Raw genomic sequence first — 15243 nt, 5'->3', positions numbered from 1 at the left:
CCACAACTGCATGCCTATTATCTAACACAGAGTCTGGCAGAGGGTAGATGGCAGAAAAATATTTATCGAATAGAAAATATTTATTTAATGAAGGAGTAGTTGTGCTCACTTCAGAAAGAGTTTGGTGATTAAGTCTTCCTGGTACTACAGATGAGAGATTTCCCCCCTCTTTTTTTTAGGGGGGGTGGGGGCAGGGGGAGAGGGAGAGAGAGAATCCAGAGGGCAAGGAACCCGATGCGTGGCTCCATCTCACAACCCTGAGATCATGACCCAAGATGAAATCAAGAGTTGGATGCTCAACTGACTGAGCCCTCAGGTGCCCTGAGAGATTCTCATTTTTAATCTGTGAATCATTTAGATTCTGGGTTAAACAATCTATTCCTGAGACTGTGGTCTGAGATTCACATAATCATCCTACTTTAAATCTGTACTTCCTAAACTCTTGATGTAGGTGATTCCTGACAAATTAATAAACGTGAGGGGGAAGTTATGTTTTTTGTTGAAAGGGCTGAATTGTAAATGAAGAGGAAATACTGTCATGTCAATCTCGCCGTCTATTAGAGAGGAGGTATTGTACAGTTGCTATTTCTGAGAGGTTCTCCAGCCAGATTGCCTGGGTTCAAATCCCAACTCTCACCAGCTATGTGAACTCAGTCAAGCCACCTAACCTCTTGGTTCCTCATTTTCCTCATCTGTAAAATGAGGATAAAAATAGAATCTACTTCCTAGGGTGACTGCAATGCTTACAAGTGTTAGTACACGTAAAAGAGCTTAGAAAAGTGAATGGTATACAGTAAGTGCCACATAAGTGCTCATTATTAATTTCAGTAATGCACAATTCTCACTAAAATCAACTCTTCTCAGATCTATATTGTGCAACCCCATTGGCCAAATAAAGTATGGCCCTGTGTAAGAAGTGTATTTGTAATAGAATCATGACTTCCTAATTTATCGTATTTTTCATCTACATATCTACCTTTGAAATTAATGAATATATTAATTGAGGGGAGAATTTATATCCGGATGGCAATTATTTTAAGGACCTTAGAGAACTGATAAAAATGAAGAAACACTAAGATAAACTATGGTAACTTAGAATTCACTCTGTGGCACTGACCTTTAAACAGAGCATTTCTGAATTTCATAAGCCAGTTTCTTACTTGCGGAGTGGGCCTTAACATTCAGCCTTTCATATGGTCTGAAAGGGGGTTATTTCTAGAGGAATGTGCAGGGCAGGAGGAGAGGGGGAGTCTTTGGGGTGGAAATGTGGGAACAGCAGCCCTTTGAATGCTGCGCGTGACGTAGCATGGGAAATGGGAGCAGCTGCTGGCGGAGTGTTTCACACGCAGCGGGACAGTGGGAAAAGCAAAGACGCAAACAGCCAGGGCAAACAAGCGCCCCAAGCCAGGGCGGGGCGGAGGCAGGCTGCTGCGGAGGACCGAGGTCTGGCTGCGGAGCGAAGGGCCCTTGAAAGAATGAAGAATAAAGCAGGGAAAACTCGGAGGGAAGGGCCAATGTCAGCTGTGGAAGAAGAAAGAAGGGAAAGGAAAGCGTGAGCGTAATGGCAGTTTTAAGTGTTGCTGAAAAGGGATGAGCAATACTGAGAAAGTAAAAGAACTACGGACATCCATAAAGCTGCTGTTTGAGCGCACTGGACAGGGACGTGTGCCATTTTTTAAACCAATAAAATAGTGACATGGATTACCATAGTGGCTAGCTCACAACTCGCCAAAATAGTTCCCGATGAAAACAAATCAGGAATTAAGGACCAAGCGATCAGATAACCTGAGTTCATGAAGGTTTGGGTTCACTTTATAAAAGCTCTGAAAACATTAATACGCCTTTCATTCTCTTCAACCAATAAATATTTCTTTGACTTCCACTGGCTTCATTTTTGTACCCCATATAATTTTTTTGGTCACACTCCCTACATCATTCACTTTTCTCCCTCTAATCCCACACATCGTAATGACCTTTTTTTTTTCACAACACAGAATGCCCCTGAAAACTAGACTGTTCTTTGGAGTGCGGAGGCCGGACTCTGGAACATCTGGGTCACATTACTTTCAAGGTTACACAGGCAATTTCAGTATCATTCTTCTTGAATAAAGTACAATTAGCTGTCAAAACATTGGAAGCCACACTGACTGAGGTAAATGTCTGTAAGGTTGACAGTACACGTTGACCTCAGTGTGCTCTAAAGGCTGGCACTATCCTGGGCCTTTGAGATGCACGCATTCCTCGTTGCTTCAAATCTTTAAAGGGATTTGTGCACTTCCTTTTTATTTATTTTTTAACAGAGATGAGGCTAAGCATAAATGATTGTTCTTTCCTCACTGAAAAGATGTTTTCTTAGAACTTAATTGTCCTTTTTTCATGGGTCAGTCTATTCCTAACGTCAACAAATCCTTCTGTGACCTAACCTTCTCTAAAACAAACACATTCTTTCCTCTTTGTTCTTCTCATTTCCTTCACTCTCAGCTTTTGAAAAACTCCTGCCAGGGGAGGCATCAAACTCAGCGTTGTAGTTGCAGTCTTTTTACTTACATTTTAGAACACGTTAGGGTAGTTTTTCCTACAGCACTACAATATCTTTGGATAGTGGACTACAATCTTTTCAAGTCCGTGGATCCCTTACTAACATTCCAAGAATTAGGGGACCCCTACATGATGCAAGTACTACTTATATCTCAACAGTTTCTCCCAGGACCTTGTTAGAAAGACAGAATCACAGGCCTCTCCCAATACCTACTAATTCTTGGGGCAGGGTGGGGGCTGGTGGTGAGGGTGTTTTAACAAGCTCTGCAGCTGAATCTTATCTGTGCTAGATTTTTCGTTCTAGACCAGTACTATCCAATAGAAATATAATGAGAGCTGCAGACGTCATTTTAAATTTTCTAGCAGACACATTAAAAAAGGTAAAAAGAAACAGTGTCAGTTGTTTACTTGAAGCAACAGGCTCACTTTATTCGTCTTCAAGAAAAATACCCAACTATGACTAATCATATAAATTATACAAAAGAAATGGGTGAAATCAATTCTAATAATATATTTTACTTAACCAAATACATAAAAATATTATCACCTCAACATGTAACCAATATAAAAATATTTTATTTTTGGGGCTGAGTCTTTGAAACCCGATATGTATATTACACTTACAACATATCTCCATTCTACTAAAAGGAATCTACGAGAAGTTTCCCTTCACCCTTCTCTTTCTGCCTGGAAGACAAGTTAAGGGCTTGGGTTTCCAGGTTGCTGTAGCACTGTAACATCCTCTAGTACAGAATTTTCTGCATGGCATTAGGCTTATTTTCCACAGTATGACCATAAACTTCTCAAAGTATCTTACATAAGACACTTTTTAAAATCTTTTAAAGTTGGCTGTACCTGGCAAGTACTTAATGTAGGACAATGGTTCTCAGAGTGTGGTCCCTGGACCGGCAGCATCAGCTTCGCTTGGGAGCTGGTTGGAAAGGCAGAATGTCCAACCCCAGCCCAGACCTACTGAATCAGAAACTCTGGAAGTGGGGCCCAGGATTTAGTAAGTCTTTAGGTGATCCCGATGCTTACGAACATTTGAGAACCACTGATGGAGGAAAACACATTTCCTTTGAGAATGGCCTCAGTCTCATCATTTTCTCCTGGGTTCTGTGGTCTAACCACAGGCAGAATTATTTTAGGTATTGTTAAAGAAACAGCCGAAAAAGGACATGATAAGAAGACATTGGTAGAAGTAACCCTTGGCCAACCAAAGGGACCAAAGTCAGATATCCTCTCCTTACCCTCAGTTAGTAATAGGTCCACATTATTTGTAAGAGCAGATGGCAGAGCTCACTTAGGCTCCTTGCCTAGAAGGGACCCCATAATGCCAAATGCTTAGTACAGTATCCTTTAAAAAATATGAAGAAAATGTTCAGAATCTGTCAACACATTTAAAGGATCAAATCCTGTGCTCAATGATGACAAGGACAAACACACACGTACATACAGATAGAAGCTTGCTTTGAAAACCTACCTCACCAAAGTAAAGATCATAAGCTGCTCTGCTGGAATTTTTAATTTTTCAATTAAAACTCTTGTTCAATTTTTTAAAAAACAAAGCCACGCAAATATTTCTCTTGGCCAGCTAAATATGAGCCCATGTCCTTCCACAATCTTACTAGTCTGATTATGGAGACCAAATTCCTGGTCAGAAATCAGTGAAGAATTTTTAAGTTAGAGATCTGAAAAGGTACCACTTTTATAGTATTAGTGTCATAATAGCATATTTTTTGTTTATAACATGGAGAAAGAGTGAGCAATTACAGAAGTATTAAAAGAAAACCCATCTATAAAATTTTTCCTAAGATGGCATAAGCAGTAAATGTGATTTTGGTCAGTATGTCCTTGGACCAGACAGGATGATTACAGTGTCTGCTAGGTACACAGGAGATGCTCAATCACTGCTGATTGAATGGAAGAAGAAGGAAAGAGTGAAAGAAGGAATGGAATGTGCAGAAGACGAGGGCCTATATCTTTGTGACAGAAAGATAACACAGATGTGAAGACGGAGTATATAACTGTCTGCATGACTTTGGAAGAACCTTAGGAAACCTTTAAAGACATACATAATTCATGATACTGTCCCTAAACATATTTAAAGAATATCATGCCTAGAAATGTCTTCATATTCAATATTTTTCAAGTGATTACATTCCAGACATCCCACAATCAATAAAGCATGTACTCTTTATATTAAAGTGTATTTGCAGCTTCTGTTGCTCTTCATGGGTTTACTTGTAACGCAGAGAAATGGTTAGAACATCCCCTAGCAGGGCTTCCCTAGAGTAGAATGTTCCCTACAGTACTTGTGCTTGGTGAATAAAGAGCATGACTATGTCACTAAACATGTATGCATTGCTTCAACATTAGAAAAGTTTAGCATCAGTTTCATTTTCTTCCCATTTGGTTTTGATACTCATTTCTACTGGGTCGAATACTAGCATTGGTACCACTTCAAGAGCTAATTCATTAAAATCACTTTCAGTTGATTTTAAGACGGTTGCTGAGTTCTAAAGACAATGAAGAATGTAACGCTTTAACGTCTTAAATTTGAAACTACAGGTGGGATTTTTAAGGGGTACACTGAGCTGGGCTCATTAATCCATTGGTTCGTAAAAGGGAGATTTCAAAGTTAGTATCCCTGCGGATCATTCAAAAAAGGGGAGAAGCAGGAAAAGAGTGAAGTATTTCATACCCGTGCCACCCAAACTAGCTTTCAAGTATGACTTTGTGAAGTCCAAACTAAACAGGATTTTGATAAGAGGAAGCAAAAGGGGCGGGGGGTGCATTTCAGAAGAGAGGATTCACACCTTGACTGACACTTATAAGCTTGTGACCAGGACTGTGTCAGTTTCTATGTCTAAGTCTCAGTCTCTTTATGTGTAAAAGGGAATAGTGATAATAAGTAATTGTAAGGCATCATCATAATGTTATAGGGATTAAATGAGTGAATGCACGTGAAAACTCCTCCTCACTGCAAGGAGTGATGGTTTCCTATGCCTAAAACACATCGTCATGTGGTCTAGGACAGACATCCCGACCCCCGAGTCCACTCTGAGGCAGACAATAGGATTTTATTCCTACAGAGTTTCAAACAGGGAAACCAAGGTCTCTAAACTTCTGTTTGTGCATTTCAAATAAATTCAGAGCTCTCTATACACTATTTCTATGCATAGACAAATCGTGACTGTGTCTTACTCTGCTATTGATGTCACATATACACGGTTTATCTGTTTCTATCATTTTGACTGATATTACACACAGCTAAAAAAACCCAGCATGGCTTTCTTTTAAAATAAAAATTAATGGATTGTCTAATTAAACGCAGGATATTCTGGTATCAAGTAGATATAGCCTGGTACTATGTAACTCTCTTCTCTTACACTATTTTGCCCAAATTTAAGAAGTTTTCTTAGGTTTATATGTGCCTTCCCACTACTCCAACTCTCTATTTCTTAATTTTTCCCTTAGTGGACAAAGAAGCAGAGATGAATTTGTACTAATTTTTTATCATGATGTCATAACTGACAGGATTGTGAACAACGAAATTCTTTATTTTTCTAGAAATAGAATGTTATAATGATGATGGGCTCCGGCTTCCCTCCACAGATGATGGCTGATTCTTTAGTCAGATACATTCTTCTAACTGTAAAATGTTGTCCATAGGACATGTGACTTGCTCTGCCAGTAATGGGGATGAAGTTATTTGATGTGAACCTCATTTCTTGGCTTTGTTCACTTTCTGAACAAGGACTCCCATTTATAATATAGCAGAGTGGTTACAACCATGGTCAAAGAAAAAAATGGAATCCACTTCACTCAGTTATGTGCAACCCCAAACCTTGGATTGATCAGCTTTCTGCCGAAAACACTTTTCAAGCATATCCTTAAGGTCATGTCCAAAAATAGCAACATGTGAAATTTGCCACAAGAGCATGCACCATGAACTCACTGAGCTGTTTAGTAGGAGAAAGCTGTGTATGTGTGGGCTTCGGATGAGGGGTTTAAATGTTAAAATGAAAGAAGGAGAAACACAATCCCCGCGAGCCACGTCTGTAATATGAATAGAGTAAGCCACTGTATTGATTCTAAACTAAATTTTGTCATATGCATATCTGCCCCCCCCCCAGATATCCAGATACAGAATCATAGGATTGAGCTGGATGTGACCTGAGACCAAATGGATTGCCTCATTTTATAAATGAGGGAATTAAAGCTGAGGGAGGATAAAGGCTTTTTCAAGATAATATGGTCAAAGAATGAGCTTCAGTTTTGAAGTCAGGGCTAATACTATTCACTTCAGTCCTCTTTTTACTACATCAGCTCCTTTCATGTACTTCCCTATATTTATAACCAAGTCCTTATTCATTTTAAGAATGAGCAAAACTTAAGCTATTAATATTTTCGTGTACTTTACATCTAAATAAAGAGTGTGACTATAATGGCCCATTTAGCACTGATCTTTAAAAACTTCCCTTATCAGTCATAATCTTTTAACCTCATCTATAAGCTCACATGCCATTGTCACAAATTCGTACCACATTTTGAAAGCAAATGCAGCATTTGATTCTTCTTTTTTTAAAAAAGATTTTATTTATTTGACAGGGAGAGAGAGAGCATAAGCAGGGGGAGTGGCAGGCAGAGGGAGAGGGGGAAGCAGGCTCCCCACTGAGCAGGGACCCCGATGTGGGGCTTGATCCCAGGACCCTGGGATCATGACCTGAGCCAAAAGCAGACACAACCCACTGAGCCACCCAGGCGCCCAGCATTTTGTTTTTCAAAAGAAATTTTAAGATACCGTTCAAGAGTGCTTGAAGAGAACGAATGTGGCCACTGCTTTTCCTTGGACATTTATTACTTTCCTTATTTATGCTTACAGTGAAAAACATATTAAGGATGAAGCTGATAAGGTTTTAATAGTACTTAGCCACTACAAAACTAATAGACATAGAAAGGCATGTAATTGCTTAACTATATTGCCTTCCTTTAGTCAATGCCACTTATAACAGTCTATCATACAAATATTTCAAAACTATCCATCACAACAAGAATTAAATTATAGGAGATCTCAAGAGGTCTTGAATTTGGAACTTGTTTTTATTAAAGATCTAGCAATTCTTCAACAGGACTTTCAATCACACCCCTAAATGGACTGCCAATATGAAAAGTTATCTGCTTTAGCATTTTTTTCCCATTAAAACATTGAAAACAAATATTTTTAAACTCAGTTTCCTGTCTTTCCTCAGAAGCATACTCTCTGCAACCTATGAAACCGGAGAGGGAAACAAAACAATTCTCTAATTCTATGGTAAAATCAGTTTGAGGGTTTTGGGGTATTTACACAGTGTCCTTCACATGGGGAACACAGAGACACATTACCTTTTCTGAGTTCTTACTATGAGCCAGGTACTGTACTAACAACTCTACATGAATTAATTTGTTTATTATTACAGCAAGCATGTTAGATATGAGAGAACTGACAGATAGGACAAGTGACTTCAAGGTCACTCAGTAAGTTTGATTCCCAAACTTGTATGCTATAATAATAATCATTATAACTGCAATAACACCAAGAGCTAGAATTTATACAGCATTTACTATGTAACTAGCACTGTTCCAAGCACTTTCCACATCTTTTGACTTACTTGTCCTAATAATAGACTGGTTTTAGAAACATTTAATATCCACATTTTCTTCAGATGAAAGACCGAAGCACAGAAAGGTTAAATAACCTGCCCAAGGTCCCACAGCTAGTAAGTGTGACCTTGAGCATGCTTCTGGTCCCTAGATTTATTATGCAAACCTATGAAAAACCTCCATATATAGGTTTGTGATAGGATGTTTTTTAAATTTTTTAAATTATTTTTTAAAAAGATTATTTATTTATTTATTTTTGAGAGAGAGAGAGAGAGAGAGAGAGAGCGAGCACGAGTGGGTGGACTGGCAGAGGGAGAAGCAGACTGCTCGCTGAGCAGGGAGCCCAACATGGGGCGCCATCCCAGGACCCTGGGATTATGACCTGAGCTGAAGGCAGACACTTAACTGACTGAGCCATCCAGGTGCACTGGATGTTCTTTTTAAAACGATTTTAGAATATGCCTTACCATTGACTGTTGTTTAAATTAGGATTCCAAAGGTAAAGATGTTTAAAGAATCCAAGCAATAGTAGTACAAAGTAATTGTATGACAGTAAGTCAGTCCTCCCGTCATGACTCAGCACTACCTTCCGTTTTTTGCAAGATATGGGAAAGTCTAACTTTAAGCTATCTACAAAAATTATTACTAATAGGTTTGAAAACATTTATATAGGAGCTTACTAAATAATATAAAATACCCTACATTCACAAAATATTATCCAGAACATCACATGAAGAAACTACTTTTCTTGTTTCTTACAAACAAGCTTTATCCGTATATTCTCTTGTTGTGACAAGGAACTGCAATGCTTGTAATGTGCCTACCTGTAGAAGCTTCCATCTGGTGTTCAGGTCTTCCAGAATGTTGAGGTTATATGGTGACAGCTGAATGCCCAACGTAGTGAGTTGGCGAGCAAGGTCATTGACGTAGCTGACATTCTCTTTCAGAGGTGTAATTTCTCCTCGAAGCACCTGTGTGAAATAGTCAAGGGCAAGTTGGAAAATGAGAACATTTAAAGCAAAGAAACAGACACACGGGAACTACAAGATATCTTGTTCTGTTTGGGGTGCAGTGTTAATGATGTGTGCTCTATTATAGTGGTATTGCAACTATGAACATTTGTGAATAGGAGCATAATGGTAACTAATATTTATAGAGCATTTCTTAGGTGCCTAATCCCGTGATGAGCTCTGTTCACATAATAATAATTTTATTCCTACAAAATAACCCTGTGAGATGGGTAGTTGGAGAATTCTCATTTTACATAAGAGACAACAACTTGCACAGGTTCTATCTTGCCAAGGGTTCAATGGGCCAAAATTGAGGAACCTAGGATACATAGCCAGGGTTGCTTGCCTCCAGAGTACATATTCTTAGCTATTATATTATATACCTTTCCAAAGTAATTCTGGATTGGTAAAGTGACAGAAAAAATACACTGCTAGATTCTAAATTCTACTCATCTTACAACCACAAATGGATCCTTTTTTTTTACAATAAAAAGATATACTCAATCATGAAATATTACATTCATACTTTGCACCGACTGCATAATAGATTCATTTAGCGATTAGGGTATTTTGTCAAGCCCTAAGAATGACTTCCTGGTCTCCTGGTATTTTAGTCCTTGTAGCAACGACTTAGAAAGGCTCCCATGGGCTTCTCGGCTGTCTCTGAAGCACTAGAATGGGATTCTCTGATGCAATGCATCATGACAATCTAGTGAGTAGAAGAACCCTATGCAGATATGGGGAGGATATTACCATGCATCATATCTACCCTATCGGGATGACATTTATGGATCTTTAACATGATGCATAATGTCCAAATGTTCCAATGAGCAATTTCTAAGGGACAAATTCCCTCACTTAGGAGAACAGTTTGTGTAATGTAATGTCTATGCACAAAGACAACATCACTTACTCGGTTATATGTGCTGCTTTGACTTGCTTGATCTGGGTAGGATACCTATTTCTCTGGTTCACTATGTTGATAAAACCACTGTTTACACTGACTTCATCTATAACCCTCCGATTCCCTCCCACTCCAAAGAAAAGGAGCCAGTATGTACATTCTAAATAAGAATGGCATTGTCCTGTCAAATCAACCTGAATCTCTCACCACTAAAATGTGGTATTGTATGGAATATAAGACTCTTATTAGATAATATAAGACATTGTCATAATCACTCCATAGAACTTAATGTTTTTTTAAAACAGGCATTAAGAATATTATATTAAAGAATCATGGGTGTCTTTTGGGAGTGATAAAAATGTTCTGGAATGAGACAGTGGTGATGGTAGCACAACCCTGTGAATATACTAAACACCACTGAATTGCACAATTCGAAACAATGAATTAAAAAAAAATTATTAGCTAAACTCTACACCCAACATGGGGCTCAACCTCATGACCCCGAAGTCAAGAGTCACAGGCTCCACCAACTGAGCCAGCTGGGTGCCCCTGAAGGGTGAATTTTCTCATTCATGAATTAAATATCAATAAAAAATAAAAATGAAAGAAAACAGAAGAAATCTTTGTCTGACCACAGACATGCAAAAAAAAAATCCTATCTGATGTATTCATCTTTATTCAACTCCATGTCGGTGGAATGTCATAGGAATCAGTCTGATAAAGTTTTTATAGGGATTGATAGTAAATATTATTATTCCATTGCCTTATAAATAAATATAGAGATTAAAAGAATCCCATGGAGAGAGGTAAAATCCATTGATGTAAATTCATATCTCTAAAAGGAAATGATCCATAATCACTTTGTTTTGTGTAATAAAAGGTTAGAAAACAGATTTATTTTAAAGATGTATTCATTTATTTTAGGGACAGCATGTGTGTGTGTTGGTGGGGCAGAATCCTGAAGCTGACTCCCTGCTCAGCACAGAGCCCTGTGCGGGGCTCCATCCCATGACCCTGAGATTATGACCTGACACAACATCAAGAGTTGGAGGCTTAACCAACTGAGCCACCCAGGCACCCCTAGAAAACAGATTTCTTAAATGTCAACGGAGAAACCTGGACAAGGGCAAAGATTACAAAATGGAAGCATTCTCTTCTGGATAATAATATATGTTTCTAGGAACCGTAAATAAATATATGAATGGGAACTGGAAATGGGAAAGCATTGTAGGGATGGTGTGGCCGCCAGGCAAAGTCCTGCAGGTTAACCCTGTCTGTTAACCATCTGTCTTCACCCACGTGCCTCTCAGCCAGTGAGTCTTCGGCTCAGCCACATGCAGGTTTCAGCTCCCTTTGGACTACATCATGTACATGTTCAAATGCCTTTTATTAGAATATTTGGATTTTCACTTCCTCCCTCCAAAGTCCTGGACACAGATTTTAATCCTCCATTGGTGTTTTGGAGGATGAAGGCGATTAAAAATTAGGGTCCAGTACACATCATTAATCAGAACACTCACTCTCCTTCCCCCTCTCTCTCCCCACCATCATGGGATCTGGTGGCTTCTGCTTCCTCCCCCCCCCCACCCCATCTAGCAATTACAGTAGAAGTTCTCTTAACTGGTCTCTACTTAAGACCCAACAGATTAGCCAGTCTTCATGCCTTTGTGAAACACAGTGACTGGGGCCTATCGTAGCCTCTAAATAAAATGTTAGAGCTATCTGTCAGGATGCATGGCCTTCAGCTCTCATTAGTTGAGTTGTCATTGTGGTATGCCAGTTAGTATTGCAATTACATAATTTAATTAAATATTTCACAAACCAAAGAAATTTAAGTCTAAGAGAAAATAAGCTATTATTTCTATGAAAACCAGGTTAAGCCCTTTAGAAAGTTGCTTTAAAAAGAACAAGAGAAGTAAATATTGTTGAATTGGGTATAGACAAGGCAACTGTAAAAGATTAGGAAAATAATCCGAAAAATTTAGAAGGGTTCTGTATTCAGAATGTCTTTCGTGTTTCCTGATGGACTCTGTCTACATGAAAGAAACTGGAACTGGAAATCACAAAGTCTTCATCATCAGTGTGATTTATGGAGAAGTCTAATCAGTGAATCTACACTTAAAGAAGAAACCTTCACACAACATTAAAATCCTGGTTGACTATTTTAAGATCGAATAAAATGTTTAAGACATACTTTTTTACGATTCCCTGATTGAACTGACTTTTTTAATTAACTGTTGGACTCTAGGTTCTGAGCTGGAACAGAGGAAATCTATGATAAATTCTACTACCACTGCTACGGCTACTGGTATCATCATTAACTAAGGGGGGCAGAAAGCATATGTTTAGTTTAATCTGGATTACATTTCTGTTAGGATCAATGGAAGCTTTGATGGGGGGGCGGAGAAGGTCAGTTGGTAAAGTGATCGTTTGGTGGGAAGTTTCATGCTGGGGGATAGCACGATGGGACCAAGCAAAATGAAGAACTTTAGCCAGCTAGACATCATCATGAGGGCACTAAGCCCCTTAGAACAGAGGAAAGAAGGTAACTGGAGGTAGAAGAGAGGAAGAGAAAAAGGAGGTGGGAGAGTGCCCAAGTCAATCTCCACTTTGGCATCTGACCTAGGTTACCGTGGCAGCTCTGTACCCCCTGAGGACGGTTCACTGCTGCTGTAGACTGTCAATGCCTAGAAGTGTGTCAAGTAAGAAGTATGGATGGCTTCCTAAACACCGAATCACAAGACACCACGCTATGTAAAGACTCAATACGTGTCCTGTGTCATTTACGTGGATGTCACATTGTGTTTGACTATCCTTCCAATATTAGAGCTTTTAGTATTACGCATATAAATATATGTTTACATCATTGAACATCGAACATGAAACGTCAAAAAGTACACTTAACTCTGAACAATATCCTGTGTTACTTAAATATGACCAGAATTTCATGAGATTTCATTCTAGTTTGGAAGCAGTGAGTGAGAAAACATTGAAGGGAGCCATTATACTTTGGGTTTTTCTTTGAATCACTTAAACATCTGGAATATGTTCTCCATGAACGAGCAAACCAAGTCTAATTTTATTATGACTAGTTTCATGCCGGCAGAATTTTCACTTCATTAAATGTTGTCTGATTATAGATATAAAGGTACTGATTTAGAATGATATATAAGTCTGATATGTCAAGTTTTTCTTCTTTTTATGAAATTAAATTGGCTGTCAGATCATTGCTTATCCTTATGTAGTTAAAGATTTGTTCAAATATAGATTTAGGATTTTAGTCATCAACCACATTGCAACAAAAGAAAGGAATGATCTATTAACAAGGGAACATTGTTTTGGAGGGAGAAGCTTTGGCTTCATAGTTAAGGGACTATGCTGCTGGGTACCAAAGGTCAATTTATAGGATGGGAAAAAAATAAGTCTAGGGACTTGTACTTTGAGGGCCTCTGATTCCTCTATGAAGTATGAAGCAACAGACCTGGCATAAAATCGGTGTTCAACAAATATTCATTGAATGAAAACATGAATTCAGGGTAAGTGAGAACATTTGAATTAGGTGTGACAGAGACTGTGACAGAAGTTGACCTCAGAATCTAGCAAGGTTGCCAGATGGTGTCAAGGGCCCATTGGAGGCCCAGGACCGACCTTTTTTTTTTGGAACTTTTGAACCCATCCACCCCATTTCCTCCTTCTCCAACAGTGTTCCTTGCAAGCATGGAGAAAGCAGTTGATCCAGCTTTGGGGTCATGTCAGCTATCTCTTTGTCAGGGACAAGGGAGTTTAAATTTTAGCTAGAATGTCATCGAAAAACATACGATGGAATCTAAACTGGATTAGGAGGGAAGTGAAGCAAGATGAGGCTTGTAGAGGGAGAGAAAGTAGGGGAGTCAGTGGTGGAGGTCCAGGACAATCCAAGAAAGGCCCCAGTAGGAGCAGCTGTGCAAGCAGGCAAGAAGGGGAGGAGGCTCTGGGATGCGTGAATTAGCAATGCCACCTAGGAGTTTATTTATAAATCGTGTGACGTGATAAATATCACACACACACCCATGTAAAGTGTTTCATTTAGATATTAATGGGGCCACTGATAATCTGAAAAACTTCCCTTCTTAGGGACATTAAATGTTCTTCCTGAAAGCTTAACCTACTAATTCATAGAAGTTCCATGTCACATACCAGAAATTCAAAATTAGTAGGGTCTGATGATGAAAGGCTATTCTAAGGCTGTGCGGAGAAATTTATGTCACAAATATTAATTAAAAGATGAAGTTGTGACTAATTGCATTTCTCTCTACAATGAAACCTTATTGAACAAATGTTTGAGAATCAAAATCCCTGGAAAACAGTCTACAAAGAGGAGGCGTTAGGAATAGTCCCAGGATTTTTCATGCTGGGTTAGTAGTGAGAAGGTGAGGGGGAGGAAACGGACATCATGTCCTGCACATACAGGGCTTGAGTAGCGTTATTAGAGCTCCTACGTGAGGCTCAGGGAAGGCCTCATAGAACCCAGTTACCCAAGAACCGGGGGCAGGTACAGCCCAGCTGTGTTTGGCAGCTTCTGCATTTCTGGATGGCTACATTATCCTGATGGGAGTGAATGCCTGCCACTGGGGCCAATAGAGTCAAGGACCACATGCTGCTTTGCCCAGAGGATCAGATGCCTACTGGAGCTTCTAAAATACCTGCGGGACATGAGCTACTCCAATGTCATTGGACCAATCACAAAGAAACACAAGACAAGATGTAGGCAAGCCTTTCGTGAAATGCACCAGGCTTGGAGATATCCATTGTTAACTGTAATTCTTGGCTCTTTACTCTGGTTGGTTCACTGCCTGGTGTGGTGCCCAGGGTGGAGGTTCAGCATTTGTCTCAGATACCTACTGACTTAGGCTGGCTTTTGGAGAAGAGGAGTCTGAGTGATCTGATGTGAGGGAAGCAGGCAGACAGGACAGAAAAGCTAAGTAAGGATGTGGTCTCAGCTGGAGCCGAACATCAGCTTGATCCCATGGGGAGCTCTGGAGCACAAATTATACCATGGTTGGTTCCATCTTGAGACAAAGGGGTTGTCCTTTTCTACCCCAATGTCAATCGGTTATTGGCCACTAGCTGCCCCCTGGCAGTCTTAGGGGAGAAGGGGTGGTGTAA

General features: G+C 39.4%; 1 protein-coding gene across 1 annotated transcript in view; it reads right to left on the bottom strand.

Moving 5' to 3' along the window:
• DMD (dystrophin) overlaps positions 1–15243 on the bottom strand; it is a 1667815-nt gene that overhangs the window by 299321 nt on the left and 1353251 nt on the right. The window contains exon 58 of the mRNA XM_040633145.1: positions 9009–9155. Coding sequence (XP_040489079.1) covers positions 9009–9155 — 147 coding nt within the window. The remainder of the gene's footprint in view (positions 1–9008; positions 9156–15243) is intronic.

Source organism: Ursus maritimus (genome assembly GCF_017311325.1).
Source record: "Ursus maritimus isolate PB19 chromosome X unlocalized genomic scaffold, ASM1731132v1 scaffold_X1, whole genome shotgun sequence".
NCBI classification, from domain to species: Eukaryota; Metazoa; Chordata; class Mammalia; order Carnivora; family Ursidae; genus Ursus; species Ursus maritimus.
Note: the sequence above shows the minus strand (reverse complement) of the source record. Positions and strands in the feature narration are given on the sequence as shown.